This window comes from Bombus impatiens, unplaced genomic scaffold (genome assembly GCF_000188095.3).
Source record: "Bombus impatiens unplaced genomic scaffold, BIMP_2.2 scf_0551, whole genome shotgun sequence".
Lineage (NCBI taxonomy): Eukaryota > Metazoa > Arthropoda > Insecta > Hymenoptera > Apidae > Bombus > Bombus impatiens.
Window position 1 is genome coordinate 101009 of NT_176970.1, and position 24990 is coordinate 125998.

Consider the following 24990-nt stretch of genomic DNA (forward strand, 5'->3'; position numbering starts at 1 on the left):
TATAACGTAATTGTCTGTCGCGTTGCGCAGTGTATGTGCATCACAATTATGTTACACATAAGAAACTAAAATTGGCTTTGGACAAGTTATAAATTTGTAATACTATTACCTTTGCATCGTTTAATTACTTTAAAAAAAAGTGACATTAACTGAACACACAGTGCGGAATCTACGGCATTATATTAAATTATAAGTCTACTGAATATTTAATATTAATTGTAAAATTTGATCTCATATAATGTATTAAATAGAAGTTATTACTTCATTGTAATTCCTGGTACAATGTAGGTGATGATTGCCCATCTGTTACGCCCTGAGCTGCTAGTTCAGCTAATGTTCTTTCGAGGTAACTTTTATCAGGGTAACCATGACCAGTTGTTGATGGTCCCAGTTCAGTCTTATGATGAATTTCATTCCATGTTACTACATCTTCTCTTCCAGTAGTTATCGATCGTCCGATTGTAAATATAAGTTTTCGTTCAAATGCAATTTGTAGCAATCTTAAAACTCTACGACCTAAATTATTATCTGGAAGGTAACATATACGTGGAAAGCCTACAGCATAATAAGCTTGACCAGGATTGGGATGTTCATTTCCTTGAATTCCTGATGGAATGCTGAAATTGAGCATTTATTTAAATGAAATAGTTATTTCTCAAATATATTGGGTGATCTGTAATTGCTGGACGAAATCCCTAATCTACTTACTCATAGGTTATCTGAATTGTATTTGTATTTGGAAAACCAGGCAGTGCTCGGAGTATTCTTGTCCAATTCATAGTTCCAGGAGGTTGATTTCCTCTTTTTTCACCATAAATTAAACGACAAACAGGGCACTGTATATACATAGGAGGTTGTTGACAACTAAGCATTGCATTCAAACATGCTAAATGTAATCTATGTTTACAGCGAGTTAACTCTACTGTTAGTGGCTCTGGCGTACCCAGACAGACAGGACAAGAGTCGCAATTATCACTTTCTACTACTTTCACATATTGGGAAATAACATCAGATTCAGTGTCTACACCTGAACAAAGTAAATTCATGTAATATGTTATATAAAACTATGAGAAAGTATGATAAGGGTAAAAGTAAATTAAAGGAAGTATGATAAATTACTCAAAATGGCATCTTTGAAAGCATCATCACTTCCTACACTGCTGTCCAATAAATCTATTGGATTTTCATGACTCAAATATGTAGAAACTGTATCAACGCTTGGCCTTCGTCCACTTTTTGTACTACTAGAATCTACATCCAATGCACTATCCCAAGTTTTTCTTTTTTGTCCAGATTCGATACTTGTAATTGAATTGTTATTTTCTATTCCATGTTTATTACTAAATATATTAAAATTACTCAAAATAACACGAGCTATGTTTGATGGACCGGTATCTCCACTTTTGCTCTAATAACATATGTAGAATTATCATCATATAATGATAATATAATATCATATTTATAATATTAGTAACAAGTGCTCTTTTTTACCTTTTTATTGTTCTTTTTTGTATTTCCAGTAGATGACTTTTTATGTGTGATTTTTGTAGTTAAATTTTTAACAATTGCAGATGTTGCTTTTATTTCAGAAATAGCTTGTAATTCTTCTAAAGCTACTTTGACTAAAGGATAAGGTGCTTGCTGAATACGTCGTATCGATCTTACATATCCAGTGCAACAACGAACTTGAGTCAAATTACAAAAATTTATGATATAAGGAAAACCTAAATAAGTCTTAGACACATCAATAGTTTTATCACCCTAAAATAAAAAATTAATAAAATTTTTATAATTATGATTAATTTATAACTTTTATTTTTCTTCATAATGTTCTTACTTACTCTTGCCCATGCTTCTTCTATCAAACATTGCACTTCCATATCATATGTATGCCAATCATCTGTGTCACCAGCCCACTCCCATTTAGCACCTTTACCAGCTGGAGAACTTGGAAGATAAAATTTTCTTCTAATATTATGCGTTTCATTCCCATCTTCACTACATTGTGTTTTAGTTTTTAAATTTATATAATACCTATTTAAAGCAATAGAAATATATTTTTTTTTGTATATAAATAAATGTTTTTTTCTGTATATAAATAAAGGTAAAAGTTTATTATATGTATTATATTATATACTAAAATTATATTTATATATAATATAATAATATTATATATTATTTATGTTACCATTATCAATTATCAGTATCCTGAAATATAAAACTAAATGAAATTATATTTCTTTTATGCTTTATACTTTTTGTTTTTTATAATCTTTTCCTGAAATCTTTGACATAAACATGTTTTATTTATATTTGTAGAAAAATGAGAAAGTTTTCAAGCGGACTTAGATATATCAGAATCTTTGGTTACATATATTAAATACAAACCTATCCAAACTAGGATCTGCATCATTCAGGAAAACCCGAGTTAATTTTTTACAATGTGCTCTCTCAAGATGTTGCGACACCGCAGGACTATAAGGTCTCCAACGTCCGTGACGATTTTCCCACTCCCACACAACAACAGCATGACCATGTTCTTGCGCCTGGGCGTTCATTTTCTTAAAAATTTACTTAAGAATTTCACATGCACGCGCAACACATATTTGCGCAATCAAAACGTGAAAACATTTTCAATTTTTTTGCATTCAGCCTAATTTATCTCACTACACAACACACGCGCCAACGTATATGTACATACAAATAAATTCATGTATATCACACCATTCATATTGTAATCTAAATTACAATATCAAAATATACAAATGAACTTTAATAATGAATTTAATAATGAATAACGATTTATCTACTGAATGAATTATATCAAATAAATTCTATTCCTTACTTCATATTATCTTGTTTGTAATAAATTAACGATTAATGAATAACGAATATAAGGCGAATAACTTCACCTGAAGTACGCGCAATTTTAAGCATCGAATAATCGCAATATCGATGATCGACTTTGAATAATCGTATTTAAAAATTCTTGTTACTTAAATTTACGTAAATGTTATAAAAGTTGGTTTAGGATACTTTGAATCATATATCTCACTATTTTTAATTAAAGTCATCATAATAGTTTGAAACATTTATACATATATATATATACATATGATATAATTATTTGTTTTCTGTTTTATTATTTATTGTCTCATTTATCTTTAATGATATCTTATAATAATACTTTATTAACTATTATACAATATTACTTTTATAAATCTAGCAAAAATTTTTATTGTTAACATTTATATAGTCTCCATAAAAATCTATATCTACTTGCATATATATGTATTATGTGTATTCATGATGTCAAATGAATGTTTGGTCAGAGCATCGTGTGTATACAATTATATCGTTTATGATTTATAAAAACTGTGATTTTTTATGAAGAAGACATTAATTTCAAATCAATACAATCGAGAGTAACACATAAACTTGTATATAATAAATAAATCATATTTCTTTGTATTATTATTGTGTAAAGGTTGTTCAAAGCATGATTAAATTATTTTCGTAAATGCAACTTACAACTTGCTGTAATAAACTTTAAACGAACTATGAAAATACTGAGAAATTAATTATTCGTATTACGAAAGATTAATAACTTGAGAAAGATATGCATATGTGTTAATGGATATGTTTGTTCTCTGAAGTAACGTGTAGGTTAGTTTTTGCAGTTTTTCAAGAAATTTCTAATTTCAACGAACATTCCAAGAATATGGATGTAGAAAAAGTTGCTGTATTTGCCAGTGTAGGATTCGCAATAGCCATTGCAGCATTTGTTATATGGGGTCCATCTCCTAAACCTCGAAAAAAAGGTATAGTGCGAAATATATTTAATTTCTTACAATTGTCCAGGAGAAAGATATTATATGTTATAATTTATGTATCCTTTTAGGAACAGTTATTGGAATCAATAATTTAGGATACACTTGCTTCTTGAATTCTCTTTTGCAAGCTTTGGCGGCTTGCCCAATTTTTATTGGATGGTTAAAGAAACAATATGAAGCAAATGGGAAAGTTAATTTCATTTCGACTTCATTATCTGTTTTTGAAAGTATGTTGTTAATTTTAACAAAATGTTCTTAATTTTATTAATTCTTTACTATAAAAATGATGACTGATATTTTATTAAGAAATAAATTATAGTAAGAATTTTTAATTCATTAAATTTAATTTACTAAACTTAAAGATTTATTCATTCAAATACTATAAATAATATATATATTATTATGGAATGTATATTATAAATTTTTTTTTGGATTAGAAATCAATGGATATACGGAAGATTTATATGGTGATGTAACACCAATTGAAATAATTTCTTCACTTGGTAGTCAATGGAAATTTGCACCTGGTCATCAGGATGTACATGAGCTATTTCATGTAGTTCTCAGTGCATTACAAGCAGAAATTCAACACGGAAATAGGGTATGCTTACAAACTAAAAGTTATCAAACTAAAGTTATATTGAATTGTTAAAAATACATTATTGCTTGGTATACTACATAATATATTAAGTAGTTTGAGAAAACTTCAAATTTATATGACATATTTTTAAATCTTTAAAATAAAAAGACTAAATAACAAGTTAAATATATCTACAACAAATGATTTCAGAAAGGTTGTTTGTCTGATGCTTTACCACAAAGTACAATAATGATAACAGATACAAAGAAATTGGGTGATCCTTTATCATTTAGAAGTGTATCTTGTAATGATATTGTATCAGCTAACAAAAGTCCTAACATTCCAAATGGTTTTGATAGAAATTGCAACAGTCATGTAATATCTTCGACGACGTCCATATCAAGTATTCCTATGGCATATAATAAGCCAGGTATAATCCTTGCTAGGTCTTCAGAACTACTTTCAAAAAATGTTGGAGTTGAGGAAAATAAAGAATCTCTTAAACCGTGGAACTCCTTATGTGCTATGTCATTTTCTATTGCTCCACCAATATCGATAGTAGTACATCCATTTTCTGGCTTATTAACTAGTCAATTACAATGCAGTTGCTGTAAATGGAAGGTTAGTCTTTTATTTTAATTAGAATTTTACTTTACTTTAATACAACATATTTAATTATAAAAAAATAAATAAGAATATCTTTTGTAGTCTGCAGTACATTATGACAAACTTGAAACAATTTCTTTACCTTTGCCTCCTTTGGGTCCACATATTAAATCATATCACACATTGGAAGAATTATTAACGCGTTTTGTAACCAGTGAAATTGTTCAAGACGTTTCATGTGACGGATGCGGAATGCGTTGTTTAGCTACTAAAACCTTAACTCTAGGCAAACTCCCTAAATGTTTATGTTTACATATATCAAGAACCACATGGAGCTCTTCAGGAATACCAATTAAGAGAGATGATCCAGTCAAATTTCCTGAAGTACTAACTTTAGATCCTTATACTTTTATAGAAACAAAAAAGCGAAATGCACGGGTATGATATACAATATAATGTATCAAATATATATGTTTGCTAATCACAAATTTAATATGAAATATGAATTGATAGGGCGATCCTGAAGCAACAATGTTACTTACTAATCGAACAACGCTACAAGATAAACATAAGTATCAATTGCGTGCGATTGTAGAACATCGCGGACCTGTTGATTCTGGGCATTTTGTTTGTTATAGACGAGGAAATAAAGCCAATCAGTGGTTGTATACTTCGGATAATGTAGTTGAGAGCATATCCTTGATTGAAGTTTTATGTGCCACACCATATCTTCTCTTTTACGAGCGTATTAATAGCATATAAGGATAGTTAGTAATCAATTTTAGTAACCGCAGGAAGTTTAGGAATGATGACTCAATATATTGAAATGATGTAATGATCATAATGGAATTTAAGAGACTGAATGTGTCTAATAATAGCTTTTATGTTCCTATTGCAAAACAGTTTAAATTACTTCAAATTATTCGTTAAACAAAGAGAACAAATACTTATATTTATGTGAATTTTTTATTTAATAGATTTCACATTTTCTGTATCACTTTATTTTCGTACAATGGTACATAAAAAACAAAAATAAAAAATATTTTTTTTGCTTATAATTTTGACATTATGATTTTCTAACTGAATGAAATAGTGCAAAATTTGAAAAAAATTTTTAAAAATTATATCTACTTAATAATTTATGTGCAACAAAACAAAATAGTCGACATTTAAGGGTAGCATCATAGAATATTGTGTATGTAGAATACTATAGTTATAGTTTGTAGAGGATTGCATTACTTGCTTGGTAAATTGCATTGTAATAGTGAAACAAAATCAAATTGTGCCAAATTAATCGTTTTTATATATAAACTTAAACTATTATTTTATACATCTGGAGCTTGAAAGTTTAATTCTGGATATGTACTTTAAATGAAATACATTTTCGTGCAATGAAAAAGTAATAAGTTGAGATTTTCAATAACTTGAACAGTGATAATTTTTATACCCTTGTATCATTTAACTCAACCCTTTGTATTATACCTAACTCTAATATGTAGTTTTCTACATCTAATCTAGTTTTTATAATAATTAAATTACAATATTACGTTAATGCTTGTTTATTAATAATATTCTTTATTTCTCCATCTGAAGCACAAATGTTTTGGAGAACCCATTCTGGAACAGGCGTACAACTGCCCATGGAGATTTTAAATTAATACCTGTACCTTGTAGCCATTCTGAATCCACAAGATTAAATAAAAAAATTACAATAATATCCACCACAGTGAGTGATTATATTTATTTTATTTTAAATTTATTTTAAAATATAAACTTTTATTATATGGTTGAAGATAAAGCAATAAAAGATACTAAATCTTAAATATTCAGATTTCAATTTTATAAGAAAATAGAAAAAATAGTCTTGCAAAATTGAAATTCAAATAGCTTTCAAACTAATCGTTTTCTCTAAAGATTTAAAAACGCATTGATCGATGTATAAATAAAAATATGTAGTTCGCTTTTTAAAATTGCAGATAATTCTGAAATTTTTCAAATGCCCTTAGATCCAGAGCAACTACTGTACCATGTAGTGCACCATTACTATTTTAAAAATATTTTAACTTTGCCTAATAAAATTTGCATATAGAAAAATTCTATACATATATGTATATAAATAATTATATAATACTTTGTACGATAAGTATATACATGAATTTTCGATTCGCTATAATACGAATAAAGATGAAATGCTAAAGAGTTGAATGGAGTTAAATAAGTATGAAGAAAATCGATCTGTTATGTATTGCTGAAGTATAGCGTTATGACATATTGACACAGCGGCGTGCAACATGAGCACGGTCTCGGTCGTAGATACAGGTGTGCAAACTTTCGTGGTAGGGTAAGATTCTTTGTGACCTGGTAATGTTGATCGATTTGTCCGCAGCAAGGCGCTCCAATCGAGAAGTTAGAATTTGTTGTGTAACGCCATTATGTAAATATAGTCCGGGTCTAGTTGCCTCTGTCTGTTTCTCTCTCTCCTTAGTGCATGTATAACTTTACACTGAGCAAATTAAAAAAGACTTTATATGCCAGCGCCGTTGATGTATTACGAAAAAATAGCGCGAAGTTAAAAAAGTCGAATGTATATAGACTAAAATAATAGTGTTAGTGAAATAAATATACAAGTTTAATATGAAAAAATATGAATATATGAAGTAATGATTAATGAAGTTCACAAAAAGGGAAAGGTGAATTTAAAATATTTGCAAACATTTTTGTCGTTTGTTTTATTCTTATGGATAAAGATATAGGTATGTATTTCTCACATTTCAAGAGAAGCATTAAATTAAATTAAATTCAGTCATATATTATTAAAATAGATTTATTAGTTTTTTTATAATTCACAATATATTACTATATGAAGAATAGAAATATGTAGAATAGAATTGATATATTTTACGTACAATTGAACAGGATCAATACAATGTTATTATAATATATGAAGCACAATGTAGAATTAAATATAGCAATGTAGAAATATTTTATGTACAATGAAACAGAATTAATACATTACTGATGTGAGCAATTAATTTACATGTAGTTTGCAGGCAAATTAAAAAAATAGTAATATTTATATCGATATATATAAATAAATAATAATATATATGTAATAAAATAATAAAATTTATATATACATAGCTAACCTTAATTTTGATACAATTTTATTTGCACTCTTCTCTTAGGAATCGACATAGTTCTAAGTCAGCTGTAGTTACTATTGTTTCTGTTTCTCTACATGCAGTTGAACAGTTGTAATGAAGCATATTTATGCATGGAAAGATAATAGCATGCAGAATCGGGTAAAAGTTTTTCTTGTTTTAGGTCTTTCACTATATCCTTTAAAAACTCTACTTGCTTTCAAGTATCCAACTCATTGTTTTAATGTCTTATTTTCTTTTGTTGTTGAGAGTAGTTTTCTTTTGAGATTGGTTAAACTCTTTTTTGTATGTTGTGGAATGTTCTTATTGTTATGGGCATGGAAAATTATCTCATACGTAGTTTTGGATTGTTACTTCTTCCTTGGATGTGTACTCTTTGGTATATTATATGGGAACCAATACTTATCAACTGCAATAAGAAATAATGTTCGATATTATATATAAAGATTTTAATCCTTAAACATTAACATTTTATATTACATAGTTATGCTCAGTTGGATTACTCATTAATATCTCCCATAAAACTCTGCTTTTCACAATAGTACATTCAGATAGAAAGATATATTCATAGGATTGTGTAAAAGTAAAGTAAATAGTATATTTGAAACTTCTTTCAACTTACGTATTTCCTTGATATTTATAGGGGAGTCATTGCATTTTATAGCAAAATATTCAGGTTAGGGAATTTTTTCTATTGTTGAAGATGACGCAGAAACATGTTCATTATTATCTGAGAAGAATCATGTTTCATATTATTGTGGTAGATTGCAAAACTGTTTTTAGGGAAATGAGCAAAATACATAAAACTGCTATTGCTCAGTTTCTATCCTTCCTATTAGTCTCCAGACTTATTAGTTTGACCATTTATAATGGTAATCACGATGCTTTATCTCATGGAAATCTAGACATAATTATATGCAAATTAAAACAAAAAATATCAAGGCTATCGTAAATTGAATAAAGGTTGTGTACCTGTTCAATGTTGCATTTGCTTAATTGTTGCTCAAATTATCATAAATTACATATTTACCCCTAGTTAGAACTAAACAGTAAACTTTCACTTGTATAAAATACTCGTACAATCTTTAGAGAATACAGAACAATACATTTTATATAAAACTTATTTCACACTGATATATCGCATGTTCGTTAGTGAGTGACAACTTGACAAGTAATAAAATAGTGAGCGCTGCGCACTGGTAAACTTTTGTAATGTTCTGACAATCTTTTCTAGTTCTCTCTGTTTCTTTACTCGTCTCTAATAGTGAGAATTGATATCAGTGGGAAAGGGGAATAAAATACACCGGTTAACCTATGGTGGCGCTATGTACCAAAGTCCAATATAGCCATGATCAACTTGACACCATGTTCAGCGTATGAGAATTCGTGTGAAGATTCGCTCGCGTATTCATAGAATATATATCAGTGCATGCGAGTGATACGAACATGTCCAGCATGTCACTTGCTTTTGCTCTTGCTAGCTTAAGTTTATCACTTTTGGCGTACAGTGTTTAGTATGATTGAAGAGTAAATGGTGTGTAACGGTATGTTGCTACGTTTTTACTAAGATGCAAGATGTTAATATTCTAAAATAATGTTGATATAAACTTTGTTATGGTGTTAGCATATAATGCTATATTAGTATACTTTGTAATAGTACGTATACATGTTTGTATGTGGAATAAATTTGACCGAGTATAAATTTATAGGTTATACTTGCACCTGCAACCTTTTGTAAATACCCGATCTTTCGAAATTTATTACTTCATATTTTACTTTTTGTAACGTAAATACAGAGATGCCTCATTTTGTAAGCACTAAAGACGAAATTGTAAGTATAACTAAATAATAATATTATAAACTTTTACAGTTTAGTAATATTATATTTTGATCTTTTGGCAGGTGCAAAATATGGAGGATATCGCTTCTGATTTTGCTTGCCTTAAAATATCTGCTTTGCAAAAAGCTTCTCGTATATCAGGTGAAGTGGATAAAATTACAATTGGTCCCGATTCAATAGTGAATGAAAGTGAAAGTGAAAGATCAGAAAATATAGAAAATGAACGGAATTCTTGTAATATTACAGTTCCACAAAAATCTGTCTGCCCACAGCATAAAATTTATATGCAAAGTGGTATTACCTTCTCAGTTAAAAAGATTCTCTTAGAAAGCGAATATCAAAGGAAAGAAGAAGTTCAGGTAATATAGATACATTTTTATTTTTATTTTACTTTCAAAGAAATATAACTTCTATATAATATAATTTGCATGCAATATGTAACTTAATCAATAGATATTATTTTGTTTCATTTAATTATTTAGAAGTTTATTTCTCTCATCAATTTCGATCATTTCTGAATATGTTGTCAGGAGCATGACTGTGAACAACTTTTTTCTATGTATATAACCACCGCTTAGCTCTAGTTTCTAACCTACATATTTGAAAAAAAACTGTTGGTACCACTATAATGAATTCTGCCTACAACTGTGTATCCATAGCAGCGTATGCGTTAGTTTGGTTGCCTGTCGCCTTATGGTAGTGACCAGATACAACCTAACTTAGGGCTAACTCTTACCTTTTGTTTATAATATACAGGGTGTTTTATGTAAGTGGAAACGCTAGAATATATCACGAGAGATTAAAAATGTAACAAAAGTTATTTGGTTCAAATGGATATCATATCCCTTTGCGGACGAAGCGTTTCTAAGTCAACCGTACCGTGGGACCGAGCTATCGCCGGATAGTCATCTAAACTTGCCAGTGCACATTCCTGCTTAGACGCGATTTTCGTTCATAGCACTCCAAGACGTCAAATTCTAAACATATGTATGTACACAGATTCTCCACAGGATAAATAAATTGACACACATATGAGTTTTTTATATGTACGCATATATGAGATATATGAGTTTCTCGACCATAGCGACGCGTTTACATGGGACACATATATGAGTCTTGGCTCTATCAATTGGTTTCCTCAAACTCATATATAAGTTTCTCGGCCAAATTGATGGTTTACGCAGAACGCGTATATGTGGTGGTAGTCGCGAAGGGATATGGTGCAAATTATATTTTGGCAGGTTGTGGGGGAGATTTTATGGTCAACTTCATCTTTGTAAATAGGACTATATATTTTTTAATGTATTAATCAATCCATCACCGCATTTTTTGTAAAAAAGTATTAACCTATTAATGAAGAATTATTGGTCAGCAGTATTCTTATGTTTACATTGTCTTTGTCTTTCATATGGTAAATTGATATTGGTAAGTTTTATCGTTATACAGGGTGATTGGTAATTGATGGTACAAGCGGAAAGGGGGTGATTCTACGCGAAAAAAGAAGTCGAAAATATAGAATAAAAAATTTTTTTTTATTTTTTTTATTTTTTTTTAATTTTTCCATCGAGACAACTATCTACAGTGAGATCCGTTATAACGTACCGCACGCGTACCGAGCGAAAATTCAAAGTCAATTTTCTCGAAAACAAAGCCTCAAACGAAAAATTTTTATTCTATATTTTCGACTTCTTTTTTCGCGTAGAATCACCCCCTTTCCGCTTGTACCACCAGTTACCAACCACTCTGTATATGCAGGATTCATTGTCTTTTTGTTTTTTGCGAACATCTGGGAAACTAAGTCCGAGCGGTGATTACAGGTATAGGAAAAAGTTGTTCAGAATCATGCCTCCGACAACATATTCAAAAATCATCAAAATCAGTGAACAGAGCAAACTTCTAAATAATTACCTTTGTTATCTATGGAATTTTTGAAAAGCAACATTTTGTAAATGAATATTATAGACAATTATGTGAGTAATTATTCTTTTTCAACTGTGCAAAAATTATACAAAATATACTTAATGAAAAAGTTGTGCTATGGAAACAAAAAATATATGGGATATATATAACAGATGAGTACAAACTTTAGAGGCATATAGTACTCATCAAAACAAACAAAATGGTTTTAATAAACATGAATCCAAAAATCATCAATTTCTGAGTGGTTTTTTCAATAAGACATTATGTTTACAGCATATGTTTAATATGCCTTATGTTCAATTTAATATACACTCAAGCATGTTTTCTCATAGAAGCATATCACACATTGAGAGATCTCTGGCATTTAACTTATCTCTTAGCAACAGTTTTCGATTTGTTGTATCAACTCATTTAACAAAGCAACTGGTTTACTATACACTATACTTTTATACACTTGCATAAGTGTATAAATATCTTGCAACTTTGAAACTAATTGTTTTTGAACTTATGTTTATCAAGACCAGTTTTGATGAATACTACATGCTTCCAAAGTTTGTCCACAACTTTTATATACACATCTGTTAATAGCCAAAATAATGATGTTTGATGAAAATTGAAAATTTTTGCTAGTCAAATAAAATTTTTAAAAATTAATCTATGAAAACATATATGTGTATAAAGTAGTAATATAAATTGTTCCATAAATAACAAATGTATAAAACCATAAAAAATGTGATTTCTTTTAGAAAAAAATTGCATGTCATTGGCAACATATGAAAGAAAATGGGAAAGTTATACAGAAACGTATGGCAATGTCACGTTCACATATGGCTAAAGAACGTGAACGCAAAAGTAAGGAGAACTATGCATATATACTAGCAGAAGAAAGAATGGCAGAACAGGAAGAAATACGTAAAAGACATGAACGACAGAAAGAAGTTGAAGAATACAGAAAAGAAATGAAAGAGAAAGAAGAATTGACCAAAGAAATAATGATTTTAAGAAATATATACAACCAAAAAAATAATGATTTTAAGAAATATGCAATGGAACATTGCAATTGTATGGAGCATTGTAAAGACAAAAATTCTTTTGCCATAATATTATCTTCTTATGATACAAAATTAGAAGAGTTGCACCTCCAATTGAAGTTTATAGATGAAAAAATTAAGGTAAAAAGTAAAACAATAAAACTTTATTAAATACAGTATACGAAAAATACAAAAATACATATGTATATGTATTTTATTCATAGGTAGGTGAAATAATACCCACCGATTTGAATATTATGGTAAAACTGGTTCAACAAATTGATGAAATGTTAAGTATATTTAAATCAGAAATAGGTAAGTTTTGTACTATATATCATGTCTTTTCTTGTTAGATTTTGTGCAAACACACAGTTCTTTATTGTTTTATATTATGTGTTTTATATATTGTTTTTTATATACCTTAGATAAAATAAATGTTCGGTGTGAGGTAAATTCAACTGGAGCAGAAAATACAGTACATTCTCATACGACACCATTGTCAGATTCACAACAGGCGTTTAGCAACAGTCAAACAGTTCACGAGCCAGTTATTTCAGAACAAACAAGTACTGATAACGAAGTACAAAAATATGAAGATGAAGAAAAAAGGGGAAATGTGCAAACAGAGAACATGATTTCTACAAATATTTCACAAGAAACATCTCTAATTGTTAATGTAGAACGAAATGTATCAACGACCGAATCAGATAAAGGTAAAATAAGTTTGTGCCATAATTGTAATTTATGTTCTTAATAAATTAGTGATAAATACATACCATTTTATTTACAGATCATTTGTATAAATATGTCGATAAAGAATTGTTAGAAATATATGTGAATAATAAAAAATTTTTAGAAAATTATGTAAAAATATTTGATGAGTTTTTACAATCTCCAAATATGAAAAAATTTAGATTTGAATGTCAAAAAGCAATAAATATACCTGTAAATGCAATATCTGGCATTAGTCAACAACATCTGACAGATAAATATGAAAGATTACATATTCTGCTTATGGGGAAATCTTGGCCAAATGTTAATGAACATCCATATGGGGCAGATTTTTGTAAAAATATTCTAGCTAAAAAATTAGTTGTATGTAATTTCATATAAATCTTATATTTGTACCAAGTATTTTAAATTGTAACAGATTTCATATATAATCCATTTTAATAGAATCAAGGTGAGACGCTTGTTTCAAGTAAACCAAAGATGGCATTTCCCATCGCAGCTATAATCGTAGCTCTTTGGAGCGATCATTCCGATTTCGGAGATTTGCTTTTATCACATTTTTACAATGTTTGTCCGTTTACGGTTCCTATCTTTATGCCAAGGATGGTAGGACAATCGGATGATGATTATTATAAATTAATGGGTTATAAATATGCTGAAGATGGCACAATTGAAAAGCATGATAAATTTTTGAAAAGAATGTCCGGTTTAATGAGACTGTATGCTTCTATTACTATCACGACTCAAAGGAAAGGAATTGCTAAAACTAATCCACATGGACTCCAAAATGCATGGCGATGGTTGGCTGCTATTTTAAATTTTGGTAATATAGACATCTAGAAAATTACAGAAAATTGTATTGGAGTCTCAGTAATATTTTGTAATTTTGTTTCAGAACCGCGAAAGGAAATATCAGATCTTTGTGCAACTTTCTTATTGGATATGCTTGAAGTTGCTGGAAATACATTATGGATTGCTTATCCAAAACAATTCCATAAGTTGTTAATTTTATTGTCGGAAGAATATTATCCACGCATGAAAAATGTAGGATCTATCGGCAGTGGTCCATTGGTACGACTTGAAGAATTTTTGAGAAATAGCTTAGCAAAAGGTTCTATATCCCCTCCTGATGGTCAACTTCCTCCAAATTTTTGGTGATGATAATACTACTGAATCAATTTCTTTAATTTCTAATTATAAATTTCTGACTGTTATCGATACTCGTAAAACATTATCGGATATTGCAAGAATTTTCTCGTGCAAAAATATTTTAAAGTAATTTGTACATATGAAAGATCATTATTTGAATGTCATATTTATTAAACTTTCAATGTGTGAGGAAAGAATGCAAAAAAATGTAAAAATAATAAGTGATGTATGTATAATTATGCGTATGCCTATAAATAATACAATACGAATAACATAATCTTAGTAGTATGGTACACTTGTAACTACAGATTTTACACTGTCGAGGTTGTATAATTTTTCAGAATTTGTGGCAAATCTAGTAATCCCAAAAGGAGCGAATCTATCTATCCATTCTCTGTCTTGATTTATGTTTAGTAAGTAAGTTGTAATTTTTCTTTTGAGGACGTCTACAAATATAATGAAAAGTAAAAATCATAATTCATTGCATAAAAGAATTATAGCATGAATGAAATACGTCCTATACATTTTTACACCTAAAACTTTTATACCTGAAAGTGTTTTCTTTATCATGATGCGATAAGGTGGTAAAGGTCCTAAACTTGTTAAAATATGAAGTGAACTGATTCCTGGTAATGTGTTTTTGTGGCACTTAATAACAGGAGATTCTAAAATTCCAACTTCTGCTTGTTTTCCTGCAACCATTTGTAAAGCAGCAATCTGTGTATCAGCATCTGAAAATTGAATTTATAATTCGTTTAATCATTTTTATAGTATACTGAAAATAAAAAGCATGCTCTTAATGTAATGTACGAACCAAGCGTGTTGCCGAAAAAAGCTGGGCTTTCACCTTTCGTGTATAAGTAATTAAATAACAAGGCTGTTACTCCATTATTTTTCTTTCGATCTGGGAGAGAACATCTATGACCGCGAAGATCTGTAATATCCTATAAAAATCTTTCTCACATCAATATACTTATACTTTTATTTAGTTGTAACTATAATTGTATATTTGAATTTGATATTTACTTGTACGTGTAGCGCGCGGTCTGTAGCTACAACAACATCAGCATAAATGCACGATGAATTGTCTTTATTAAGATGATGTTCGAAACAGAAACTCACAGGTAGAAGTTCACCATCTTCCCAGTCTGCACTTGCTGATAAGATAGCTGGAAAATATGAATTTACTCTATTATTTAATTAATTACAACTTATCAGTTTTTACATGCATTCCATACATATTTATGTAGGTAGAATGATAGGAAAGAAAAGAATTAACGAAAAAGTCGTTATACACTATTACATATAAAAATTAGATTGAGATAATAATAATAACATACCAATATCCACAACTTCTTTTGCAACTGGTCTGTCACTTCTGGATTCATACAACAGTACTACAGGTTTTTCGGTAGCAACTTCGATTGCTTCTACAAGCACTTCGAATAAGCCAATTGGTAGCGAAGGTACAAGATGCGTTGTTAAAACAAGTGAACGTTCACTCAATAGCGGACTAGAAAGCGGAGGACATTTTCGAGGAACAGCAACATTCGAGGGTTTTTGAAAATCCTGAAAATACGTTAACAGTATTTTATTACTTAAATGACTTAGTACGTATAAGATCTGTATATTATAAAAATATTACGAAAATATTGACAAATATGATAAACACAAATCTATATAAAGGCTTAAATTTAGATTGTCTTTTACCATTCAAAAGAAAACGTCGCAATTATTAGTAAAATGATAAGTCATTATTATTATGCATTATATATGAAACTTACAAATTTATCGGCAATGGGAATCATTTTGTATTCTGGAACATTGGTTTGATGTAAAGTAATATCACTAAAACTTTTTGACTTTTTGTCCTCTGTTTTAAGTTTTTCTACTCTGAATTCAATATTTTTTAATTCTGCGATTGTAGGCTTCATTTGCTGGTATTCTGATTTTGAAACTTCTGAACTTTTAATTTCTATTTGCATTTTTTCTTGTTTTTCACTTTCTTTCAAATTTTTTTGTTTTGTTTCGATTTCGTAACTGTCATTCATAATTTGACAATTTTCAAGAGCAAAGGTTGCGACATTTATTGATTTTTTCCTATTTATCGAAGTATCTTTTGATTCCAAATGAACTTCACTCTGAAGTAAGTTATCCTTCGATGTTTTTGTCATAGAAAACATTTTGTCGTATGATTTTATATTTTAATCTGGCAACAGGAAATTTTTAAAAATAATTAAAGCTACAAAATACAAAATAAACAAAAATAATATGAATTAAGAAATAAGGTAAAATAAAGTACAGAAATGACAAAATAATGAGAATTTAGCGTAACTCACAGCAACGTTGACTTCGATGAAACTTTCAGTATATATATATTTTTATTACAGGCTCAAATAAAAAAGTTGTAAAAGGCGACTTTTACTATTTTCTTTGTGATTTTAACCAATTATAATTTTTTAAAAATTGTTTTTATATGTCATTTAATAAATTAATTCACCTAATTTCTAAAAAAACTCAAATCGTGTAGCCCAATTTTAAAAAAGTTATTCTGTCTTAAGAACAGATGATTTTCAGTGTGACCGATTCATGTATATTTTATGATAACGCATAATTTAAAAAAGAAGTATACGTATATTGTCAGCAATATGAATCAAATATAAAACAAAGTTAGAAAAACATAGTGGATGTCAAATTATTATAAATATAATAAATATAACAATAAATCGTGATAAATAAATATGTATTAATGCTCCTTTAATAACGATCACGTAGGGGAAAATTTATAAAATATGTACATAAATTTGATAAGGTTCCTGAAGAAAAATTGCCAACAAATTATTAATACATGCCATATAAAATAATGTTTACAATTAAGAAGTCCATTTTTTGTTTTACTGTACTGTAATTAAATTGTACGGTTTCGAATTGAAACATGTTTCGATTACATGGAATCTTATCGGTATTAGTTTCTTTTCTTAATTATGATACAAAATAAGGCGGTGAAATTCCATGGTACTTGTTTTTATATAATTCGTCAGAAGAACACATTTGTATATTTCCCTTATGAGCAATAATTATAATGATATTAGATTTGTAAATAGTGTACACATGAAGCTTTTTTGAATTACCATAAATATTTCTTCGGTAATTTTAAACGAGAACTAAAACGAAATAGGAAAAATAAAATAATCCAATTATAAAATACATATATATATATAATATAATATAATATAATAATTAATTAATTATATGTATACATATAATAATTTACAACGAAAGAAGTTTAAAAAAATCTCGGATAATAAAATTTGTATGTATTTTTACATAAAGTATCACCTCCTGCTTGCTTATATTATACGTATAATACAACACATGATTTGAAACAGTGTTTGTCAACATTGTATCTGATATTTTCATACATTTCAAAATTATAAGTGGCGAACCATATACAGTGATAAACAGAAGTATTAGCACAGACGAGATAAAACTCTATGTAAATCTCTAAAGCATAATTTTTATCAAATTCTTTTGAAAAATATAATTTTTGGTCTAAAGTTTAAATATATATATATATATATATATGTATTACACCTCGTTATTGTTAAGCAACTGTATGATAGAAATAAATAACGTCTGATGTATTACACCTCGTTATTGTTAAGCAAATTACACCTCGTTATTGTTAAGCAACTGTATGATAGAAATAAATAACGTCTGTTGTTATAGAAGATTAGTTACTTTTAAGGTTTCAATTACTGTAAAATTGGCACGAAAATTGATTCTAGAATCGTATTGAAAATAATTTCGTGGAAAATGAAACGTTATACGAATAAACTCTAGTCTATATTAATATCTGTTATTTTCTTTTATATAGAATTACTGTCCCTCCGATTGTATCATAAAAATACACATCGATGGTCATGCGCGTATTAATCTCGACAAGGTTCAATAATTCGATTCAATATAGTAGGTACTGATCAAATTTTTTTGTATTTCGATAGAAAATTACTTATACGGTATATAAATATATATATGTACTAATTGAAACTTACTCTCGTTTGCGCTACTATTAAATCAGTTAAATGGAATACACTGTATTGAGAGAATAGTTCAAGACGAAAACTGTGAAATGTTCACAGTGATGACAGAATAATGAGAATGTTACTTACATACTTGGAATGGTTTATGTTCATGCGACGAGTGTTCGGGAGACGTCATGTATTCGTAGATAATCTTCAGTCGATTGCCGCGTGATGGCTGCGTGTTCCAAAGTAATGATGCCATTTTAGTGCAGGTTCCAGCGATACCGATGGGAGAACAAAGATATTACACAGTTTTGCACTTTGCGAATTTCTGCTTCAAACTTTTCGTCCATGTTGTATCACAAACGATCTATGGTTGTATTAGATAGAATAGTTCACGATAAAAAGCAACCAGTATGTTTTCTTAAATTTAAGTCAATGTTTAACTTTCTTTAAACTATAATCTTTTTATTTAAATCAAATATACGCATGTATGTATATTTAATTTGATTCCATTTATAAAAGGTACGTAATATTTATTATAATATAAAAAATAAGCAGTATTTTTCCATAAACTATATAATTAACAATATTTTTCAATAAAAAATTATAAGTTTCAATTTATTCACTTTCACACAAATTCGATTCTTTTAATATAACTTCTTGCAGGGATAAATGCTAATCATTTTAGCCATTAGTCATAAAAGATTAAGTATTTTTTAACATCCGCTATTAGTTTTGAAATACTTTTTCTCAGATTCATCTTAATTTTTCGTAAGACTCATTATCATGATTATCATTTCGTAAGACTATCATATCGTGATAGTTCAATATTTTTTTTTACACTTTCACGTTGTGCTTTGCCTTGCTTATAACAGAAGATGATTAATTTATCTCCAAAAAAGTGCTAATGAAGAATGAAACAATGGAACTGTAATAATTTAACGCTCACTTAACGAAAAATGCTTAAAAGCAATTGAATTCTCACATTCATGTTAAATGGAATCACAATATTATAGATGTATAATTTGTAATCTAATCATTGGTATCATTGTATATTTTTATTGTTCATTAATACAACGTACAAATATTTTCCAAATAAACTATCTAGGAGATAATGCATTTTATATCAGAAAATGCTCTATTGAATTTAAATACATATACCGAAAGATACGACTAATAATAATATTATATAATAATACGACTAATTTTTCAAGTGATCGGTAAAGATTAAGTAACAGTAACTACAAGCTGCGTCTGATCAACGAAATGTAATAGTTCATTTTCATTAACATTAATAATGTCATGAAATGCAAATTACTGCATGTTTACAATTTTGCACTTTAATTATACTCGTCGAATTATGGTTTCAACCTAGTACTTCATCCACTTTCCTTTACTTTTTTTTAATGCTTTTAATCTACGAGGCATACTGTCAATTAAATTTTTAATTATTTGTGGTTCAATATTGTACCATTCCTGTTGTGTTCTTCCCCATAATTCATGAACACCTGAAGGTGGATTATTATATTTTGCCAGCCTTCTTTTCAAAATGGACCACAAATTTTCGATCGGATTCATATCCGGACTTTGTGCTGGCCACTTCATCACAGAAAAATTTTGATTTTCTAGCCAGGTTTTAACTATTTTTGCAGTATGCTTATGATTCCCGTCTTGTTGAAATACTACTTCACGTTCATTGTATCCAAAGAATTAACTACAGAAGGTAAATTACTTTGTAGAATGGTCAAATAATGCTCTTTTCGCATTATACCTTCGATTCGAACTAAGGGACCAACACCTCTGTGAGTAAAGCAACCCCAACACATAATTGAGCCACCTCCAAACTTCATAGTTTGTTTTTTACCACCTTGTTTTTTACCATCATTATTCTCGGATGAAGTTTAATACTAGGACCTTCTGTCAGATTCGAATCTGTTAATTTTTGTTTCGTCAATCCATATAACTCTTTTCCAATCTTCCTTATTCTTTGTAGGTGTCCACAAATTATTTTCGTAATAAATATTTCTGTTTGAAAGAGCTGGTTTACTTTCTTTTTCCTTCGCTCGTAAACTAATTCTCTTTAAAGAGCGACGAATGGTCCATTCGCTAGCACTTATTTCGATTTGCAGAGTAGCAATTTTTGCTGTTTTGTAACTATCCGACCGAATACAGTGTGCAATTTCACGTGTTGCTCTATCCGAAATAAGTCGCGGTCTACCGTTTTGTGAAGAAATTGGTGCACTAACATACTTTTTTCTTATTCTTGCAAATATCGTATGACTGACACCACATTTCTCTGCAATTTGCCGCAACGACAAACCTTTATCACGCAAACAAATAATACTGTTCTTTTTATCTTCACTAAGTGGCTTTATCTTGGATTAAGCATATCAAACTGAAAAGTAATCTAACAATGGTGTGGAACAGTTGACTGCGAAACAGTGGACAATCAGTGCTTATTGACAGTTTCGTTTCCCTGACATTTACATGCTATCATAAACGTTTCTGACGAAACGTGCAAAAATGTAAACATTGTTTCAAAACACAGTTATTATAAAATATTCTGTACATTATTAATGTTAATGAAAATGAACTATTACATTTCGTTAGTCAGACGTAGCTTGTAGTTACTGTTACTTTTTTTTTTTTTTTTTATTAACGTGGAGAAAATCCGCACAGACACCAGGTCGCTTCTGGGGAAAAGCGGCGTGATAGTGCCGGACTCCAACCGACTTTTTTTTTATGTTTATGTTTATTAAGCCCAAGATACAAATTTTTTTAAATACCTTTTGGTGTTCACAATAAACGGTGAATGGACTCCAACCGACTAAAACCTCCACGATGACCGGCCCGGCTGCGATTGAAAGGGGCCCGGGAACCGGTGTTAACTTGCCAAACTGGTGTGAGCGATACACCGGGCCCCAGTTACTGTTACCTAATCTTTACCGATCACTTGAAAAATTAGTCGTAGTATTGCCTTTTGCATAAAATCAGCGGAGTGTGTTTACACTTTTACTCGTCACTGTATATACACATATACGTATGTACAGGGCGATCGGAAGTGATCTGTCACGAGCATCAGAGCGTTATTCTACACCTCCGCATTGTTTTTCACACATCACGAGGGTCAAAAATCTCAAAGGAACCATAGATCGCAATTCAACCGTTCTCTTGGAGAAGAAGTTCCATTATTTCTCGACACATTTTATTTGTAACGTACAGAGAAAAATAGCATCTACTGTTGCACGTGGATACTCCAAATCTCCCGAAGATTACGTATTGACTTTAAACGATGAAAAAGTTGGTGAATCGGTCAATGATGTCTTTTATGATGATGATATTCACGTTTAATTGAGTTATAAATTATAAAGTTGTAACCGACTGTTGCAGTCTCGCATATGTACATTGTGCAAAAGGCCTTTAAACTCGCTCGATCCTAGTTTATAGACGGCAGATAAGTGGTCGGCGGCGGCAACCAACACTGACGCATACGCTATAGGCATAATTCACTGTAGTGGTACTAGCAGTTTTTCTTGTAAATATCTTGAAGACTAAGCGAATCCATCCCTTCTACATGTAGGAAAAAGTTATTCAAAATATCGATTTCTATAATATATCCAAAAATCATTGAAATTGGAGGGTACTTAATCTTTCTACAGATTCGCTCATAAAATAATTCGACTTTGAATTTTAAGCTCGAAGTCAAGTTCGCTGCTACTTTCTTTCGCAGATCTTCGCCGATCCAGAGGTTTAGAATAACGCTACGATGCTCATGACAAATCAGTTTCGAATATCCTGCACATATATGTGTATATGTATATGCGAGAATGTCACATAAGAGCAGTCTTTACTTACTTGTAACTAATTTGTTATTTTGTTGTAACCAACTGGTGATATCGAATATACATGGATTTATATAATTTTTCTTCGTTTATTTAATCTCTTGAATACCCTATATCCAATTTAATGCCAAGTTAGTGAACTAGTGAGTAATTGCTAATGAACTTGTAAATATACATATACATATACATATACATATATACATAATACATGTGTATATAATTCGTAATAAATTTGATTCCCAATAGATATTTTGAAATAATGCAAAATTATCGTTGAATTATCATTGATATTTTACGCTAGAAATAGAAATTTATACGTGATGTACTCATCGAGTCTTGCAAACGGACGAAAGTCCCACCGACCTTATGAAATTAAATCACGGTCGATGGAGACCTCATCCGGACACACCGCTCGTGATTTGTGATTTTTCCATCTTCGGAATTTCGATTTTGATCGTTTTATCATTTCTTAGGCCATACAAAGATGATGCATTATTCTGCAAAAGAAAGAAGATAATTTTATAATTTTGTTAATGTCATGAAATAAGTTATAATGGTATAAAGCACAAATATTGATATTCCTTATGATCCTTACGATTAATATTCTAACTTGACTGTTCTACGAAAAGTTCTGCCTCTCACCAATCACACCGTAATGTTTTAGACTTTATATGTACACATGCATTTTTCTCACATATGGTTAAATTTTCACATACTACTACACATCTACATGCATTCTCTTTAGTCTCTCTCCGTTTGTTACGTTTTATCGATGTGCCATCATAAACGCTCGTTTCATCCCAGATCATGTTATCATTCGAATAGCTTACCCAACCTGCGCACGACCAGATGCATATAAGCATACATACTTAGGTTCGCGATTACTCCATACGTACATACATCTACGTGTATATGTATATGTATATTATAACATTGTTTCAAGTAAAATTTTATATTCTAACAAGTATTATAATTTATGCGATAAATAATTTTATTATAGTTAATGAAATTATTCATCACATGAACTATTACCAAAAAATTCTACATATAGAAATTATATATATAGTGCTATATACAGGGTGGTTGGTAATTGGTGGTACAAGCGGAAAAGGGGTGATTCTACGAGAAAAAAGAAGTCGAAAATATAGAATAAAAATTATTTTTTTATTTTCTTTTTTTTTTTAATTTATAACGAGCGAAAATTCAAAGTCGATTTTCTCGAAAACAAAGCCTCGAACGAAAAATGTTTATTCTATATTTTCGACTTCTTTTTTCGCGTAGAATCACCACCTTTCCGCTTATACCACCAGTTACTAACCACCCTGTATATCAAGAGCATCGACTAATTAATACATTGAATTTGATGAATCGACCAATACTTACAGTTAAAAGACCGTATTGATCATTAAAAATTTCGTTTGATTTAATCGATGGATGAAATTAATCGTCAATTGGTGATTACAAATTACTTTTACACTAGAAAGAGTTTTAATATCTAATCATCAATCTAATGGACTCTAATAGTTAAACCTGATAATTAATCTAGTTTTTAATACAATTGACAATTAAATATCTGTCTTGACGATTCTCGCGATTATACAATCTACTATTTACCTATATATCGGATTAACGAAAATTTCATCGTTAATTGTTATTAATAACAGATTTAAAATTAGGCGTTATTTAAATAAAATATTTGCGCTAGTTTATTTAAGCAAGAAAATGTCTTTGCGCTGTACTATTTTGACTATCAAACATCTTATATTCTATTTAAGTAGATCTTTTTTCAAGTAATTCTTTAAACGATATCCTATCAATTGTAACAACGACAACAAAAGTATAAATTTCTTTACAGAAAACATTTTACATATACAGGCTCGTACATCTATTATTCAAGGATAATCGAAGTAAGGACAGTTCTAATAAAGATTTAAATACCATTACGTTGTAAAATAATCCAGCAATATTATTTGTAGCCCAAACAAATGCAAAATCAAATTAAATTTGTTTAGGTTCGATTGTTGATGATTGTTGTTCATAAAACATGCATTTCAATCGTAACTGGTAAATGTCTAATACTGCCATCGAATAATTAAGCTTAACGAACGGTGCTTTTTAATACTTATTTCGAATTTATTTACTGCTCGAAGTCAGATAGAAGCGCATCATTAATATTACATTCAAGTAGACTGCATATCCATTTCGTTTTTAACTAAAATAACCATTATTTCTTGAAATAGAGTCTAATACGTTCGTAGATTATAATAG

The 24990-nt window shown here is 29.5% G+C and overlaps 4 protein-coding genes and 1 long non-coding RNA gene across 14 annotated transcripts; 2 read left to right on the forward strand and 3 right to left on the reverse strand.

Annotated features, from left to right (window-relative positions):
- Positions 1-83: 83 nt before the first annotated feature.
- Positions 84-2910, reverse strand: LOC100744495 (protein deltex). 2 transcript variants are annotated; one of them, XM_012388589.3, is made up of 7 exons: positions 2389-2910; positions 1842-2034; positions 1492-1761; positions 1120-1408; positions 709-1027; positions 262-617; positions 136-169 (listed from the first exon to the last, which is right to left on the reverse strand). In XM_012388589.3, the coding sequence occupies exons 1-6, from the start codon at positions 2556-2558 to the stop codon at positions 263-265; spliced, it is 1596 nt and encodes a 531-aa protein (XP_012244012.1). In that variant the 5' UTR covers positions 2559-2910; the 3' UTR covers positions 136-169; position 262. The 2 variants fall into 2 exon arrangements, with proteins under 2 accessions (XP_024225118.1, XP_012244012.1); XM_024369350.2 differs by having other exon boundaries at positions 84-617.
- Positions 2911-3291: 381 nt separating this feature from the next.
- LOC100743228 (ubiquitin carboxyl-terminal hydrolase 30 homolog) lies at positions 3292-6522 on the forward strand. The gene is made up of 6 exons (XM_003491446.4): positions 3292-3821; positions 3902-4060; positions 4271-4434; positions 4624-5034; positions 5122-5457; positions 5533-6522. The coding sequence occupies exons 1-6, from the start codon at positions 3722-3724 to the stop codon at positions 5779-5781; spliced, it is 1419 nt and encodes a 472-aa protein (XP_003491494.1). The 5' UTR covers positions 3292-3721; the 3' UTR covers positions 5782-6522.
- Positions 6523-7169: 647 nt separating this feature from the next.
- On the forward strand, positions 7170-15225 carry LOC100743951 (nucleoporin GLE1). Of its 6 annotated transcripts, none has more exons than XM_012388584.3 (9): positions 7170-7772; positions 9890-10011; positions 10083-10379; positions 12687-13112; positions 13196-13286; positions 13397-13684; positions 13762-14066; positions 14148-14526; positions 14599-14939. In XM_012388584.3, the coding sequence occupies exons 2-9, from the start codon at positions 9979-9981 to the stop codon at positions 14859-14861; spliced, it is 2082 nt and encodes a 693-aa protein (XP_012244007.1). In that variant the 5' UTR covers positions 7170-7772; positions 9890-9978; the 3' UTR covers positions 14862-14939. The 6 variants fall into 6 exon arrangements, with proteins under 6 accessions (XP_012244007.1, XP_012244004.1, XP_012244005.1 ...); XM_012388581.3 differs by lacking the exon at positions 7170-7772 and adding an exon at positions 9483-9799 and having other exon boundaries at positions 14599-15225; XM_012388582.3 differs by lacking the exon at positions 7170-7772 and adding an exon at positions 9483-9724.
- On the reverse strand, positions 8126-9479 carry LOC105681089. 3 transcript variants are annotated; one of them, XR_002947154.2, is made up of 3 exons: positions 9211-9479; positions 8803-9081; positions 8126-8589 (listed from the first exon to the last, which is right to left on the reverse strand). It is a non-coding gene; the product is annotated as an uncharacterized LOC105681089 (long non-coding RNA). The 3 variants fall into 3 exon arrangements; XR_004462148.1 differs by having other exon boundaries at positions 9153-9479; XR_004462147.1 differs by having other exon boundaries at positions 8803-8910; positions 9211-9469.
- On the reverse strand, positions 15000-19219 carry LOC100743353. 2 transcript variants are annotated; one of them, XM_003491447.4, is made up of 7 exons: positions 18908-19219; positions 16637-17061; positions 16193-16421; positions 15879-16021; positions 15667-15796; positions 15401-15583; positions 15000-15298 (listed from the first exon to the last, which is right to left on the reverse strand). In XM_003491447.4, exons 2-7 carry the CDS (start codon positions 17033-17035, stop codon positions 15132-15134), a joined length of 1251 nt encoding a protein of 416 aa, XP_003491495.1. In that variant the 5' UTR covers positions 17036-17061; positions 18908-19219; the 3' UTR covers positions 15000-15131. The 2 variants fall into 2 exon arrangements, with proteins under 2 accessions (XP_003491495.1, XP_033177987.1); XM_033322096.1 differs by having other exon boundaries at positions 19025-19043.
- Positions 19220-24990: the final 5771 nt, after the last annotated feature.

Excerpts from the sequence above, each read along its gene's own strand:
- LOC100743951 (XM_012388584.3), top strand. The coding sequence starts at position 9,979 with ATGCCTCATTTTGTAAGCACTAAAGACGAAATT. Across the intron at positions 10,012-10,082 it reads TAAGCACTAAAGACGAAATT|GTGCAAAATATGGAGGATAT; the intron begins GTAAGTATAACT and ends ATCTTTTGGCAG. Across the intron at positions 14,527-14,598 it reads GGCTGCTATTTTAAATTTTG|AACCGCGAAAGGAAATATCA; the intron begins GTAATATAGACA and ends ATTTTGTTTCAG.
- LOC100744495 (XM_024369350.2), bottom strand. The coding sequence starts at position 2,558 with ATGAACGCCCAGGCGCAAGAACATGGTCATGCTGTTGTTGTGTGGGAG. Across the intron at positions 1,762-1,841 it reads TAGAAGAAGCATGGGCAAGA|GGTGATAAAACTATTGATGT; the intron begins GTAAGTAAGAAC and ends TTTTTATTTTAG. Across the intron at positions 618-708 it reads ACAATTCAGATAACCTATGA|CATTCCATCAGGAATTCAAG; the intron begins GTAAGTAGATTA and ends GCTCAATTTCAG.
- LOC100743228 (XM_003491446.4), top strand. The coding sequence starts at position 3,722 with ATGGATGTAGAAAAAGTTGCTGTATTTGCCAGTGTAGGATTCGCAATA. Across the intron at positions 4,061-4,270 it reads TTCATTATCTGTTTTTGAAA|AAATCAATGGATATACGGAA; the intron begins GTATGTTGTTAA and ends TTTTTGGATTAG. Across the intron at positions 5,035-5,121 it reads GCAGTTGCTGTAAATGGAAG|TCTGCAGTACATTATGACAA; the intron begins GTTAGTCTTTTA and ends TATCTTTTGTAG.
- LOC100743353 (XM_003491447.4), bottom strand. The coding sequence starts at position 17,035 with ATGTTTTCTATGACAAAAACATCGAAGGATAACTTACTTCAGAGTGAA. Across the intron at positions 15,797-15,878 it reads ACCGCGCGCTACACGTACAA|GATATTACAGATCTTCGCGG; the intron begins GTAAATATCAAA and ends AGATTTTTATAG. Across the intron at positions 15,584-15,666 it reads TTTTTTCGGCAACACGCTTG|ATGCTGATACACAGATTGCT; the intron begins GTTCGTACATTA and ends TTCAATTTTCAG.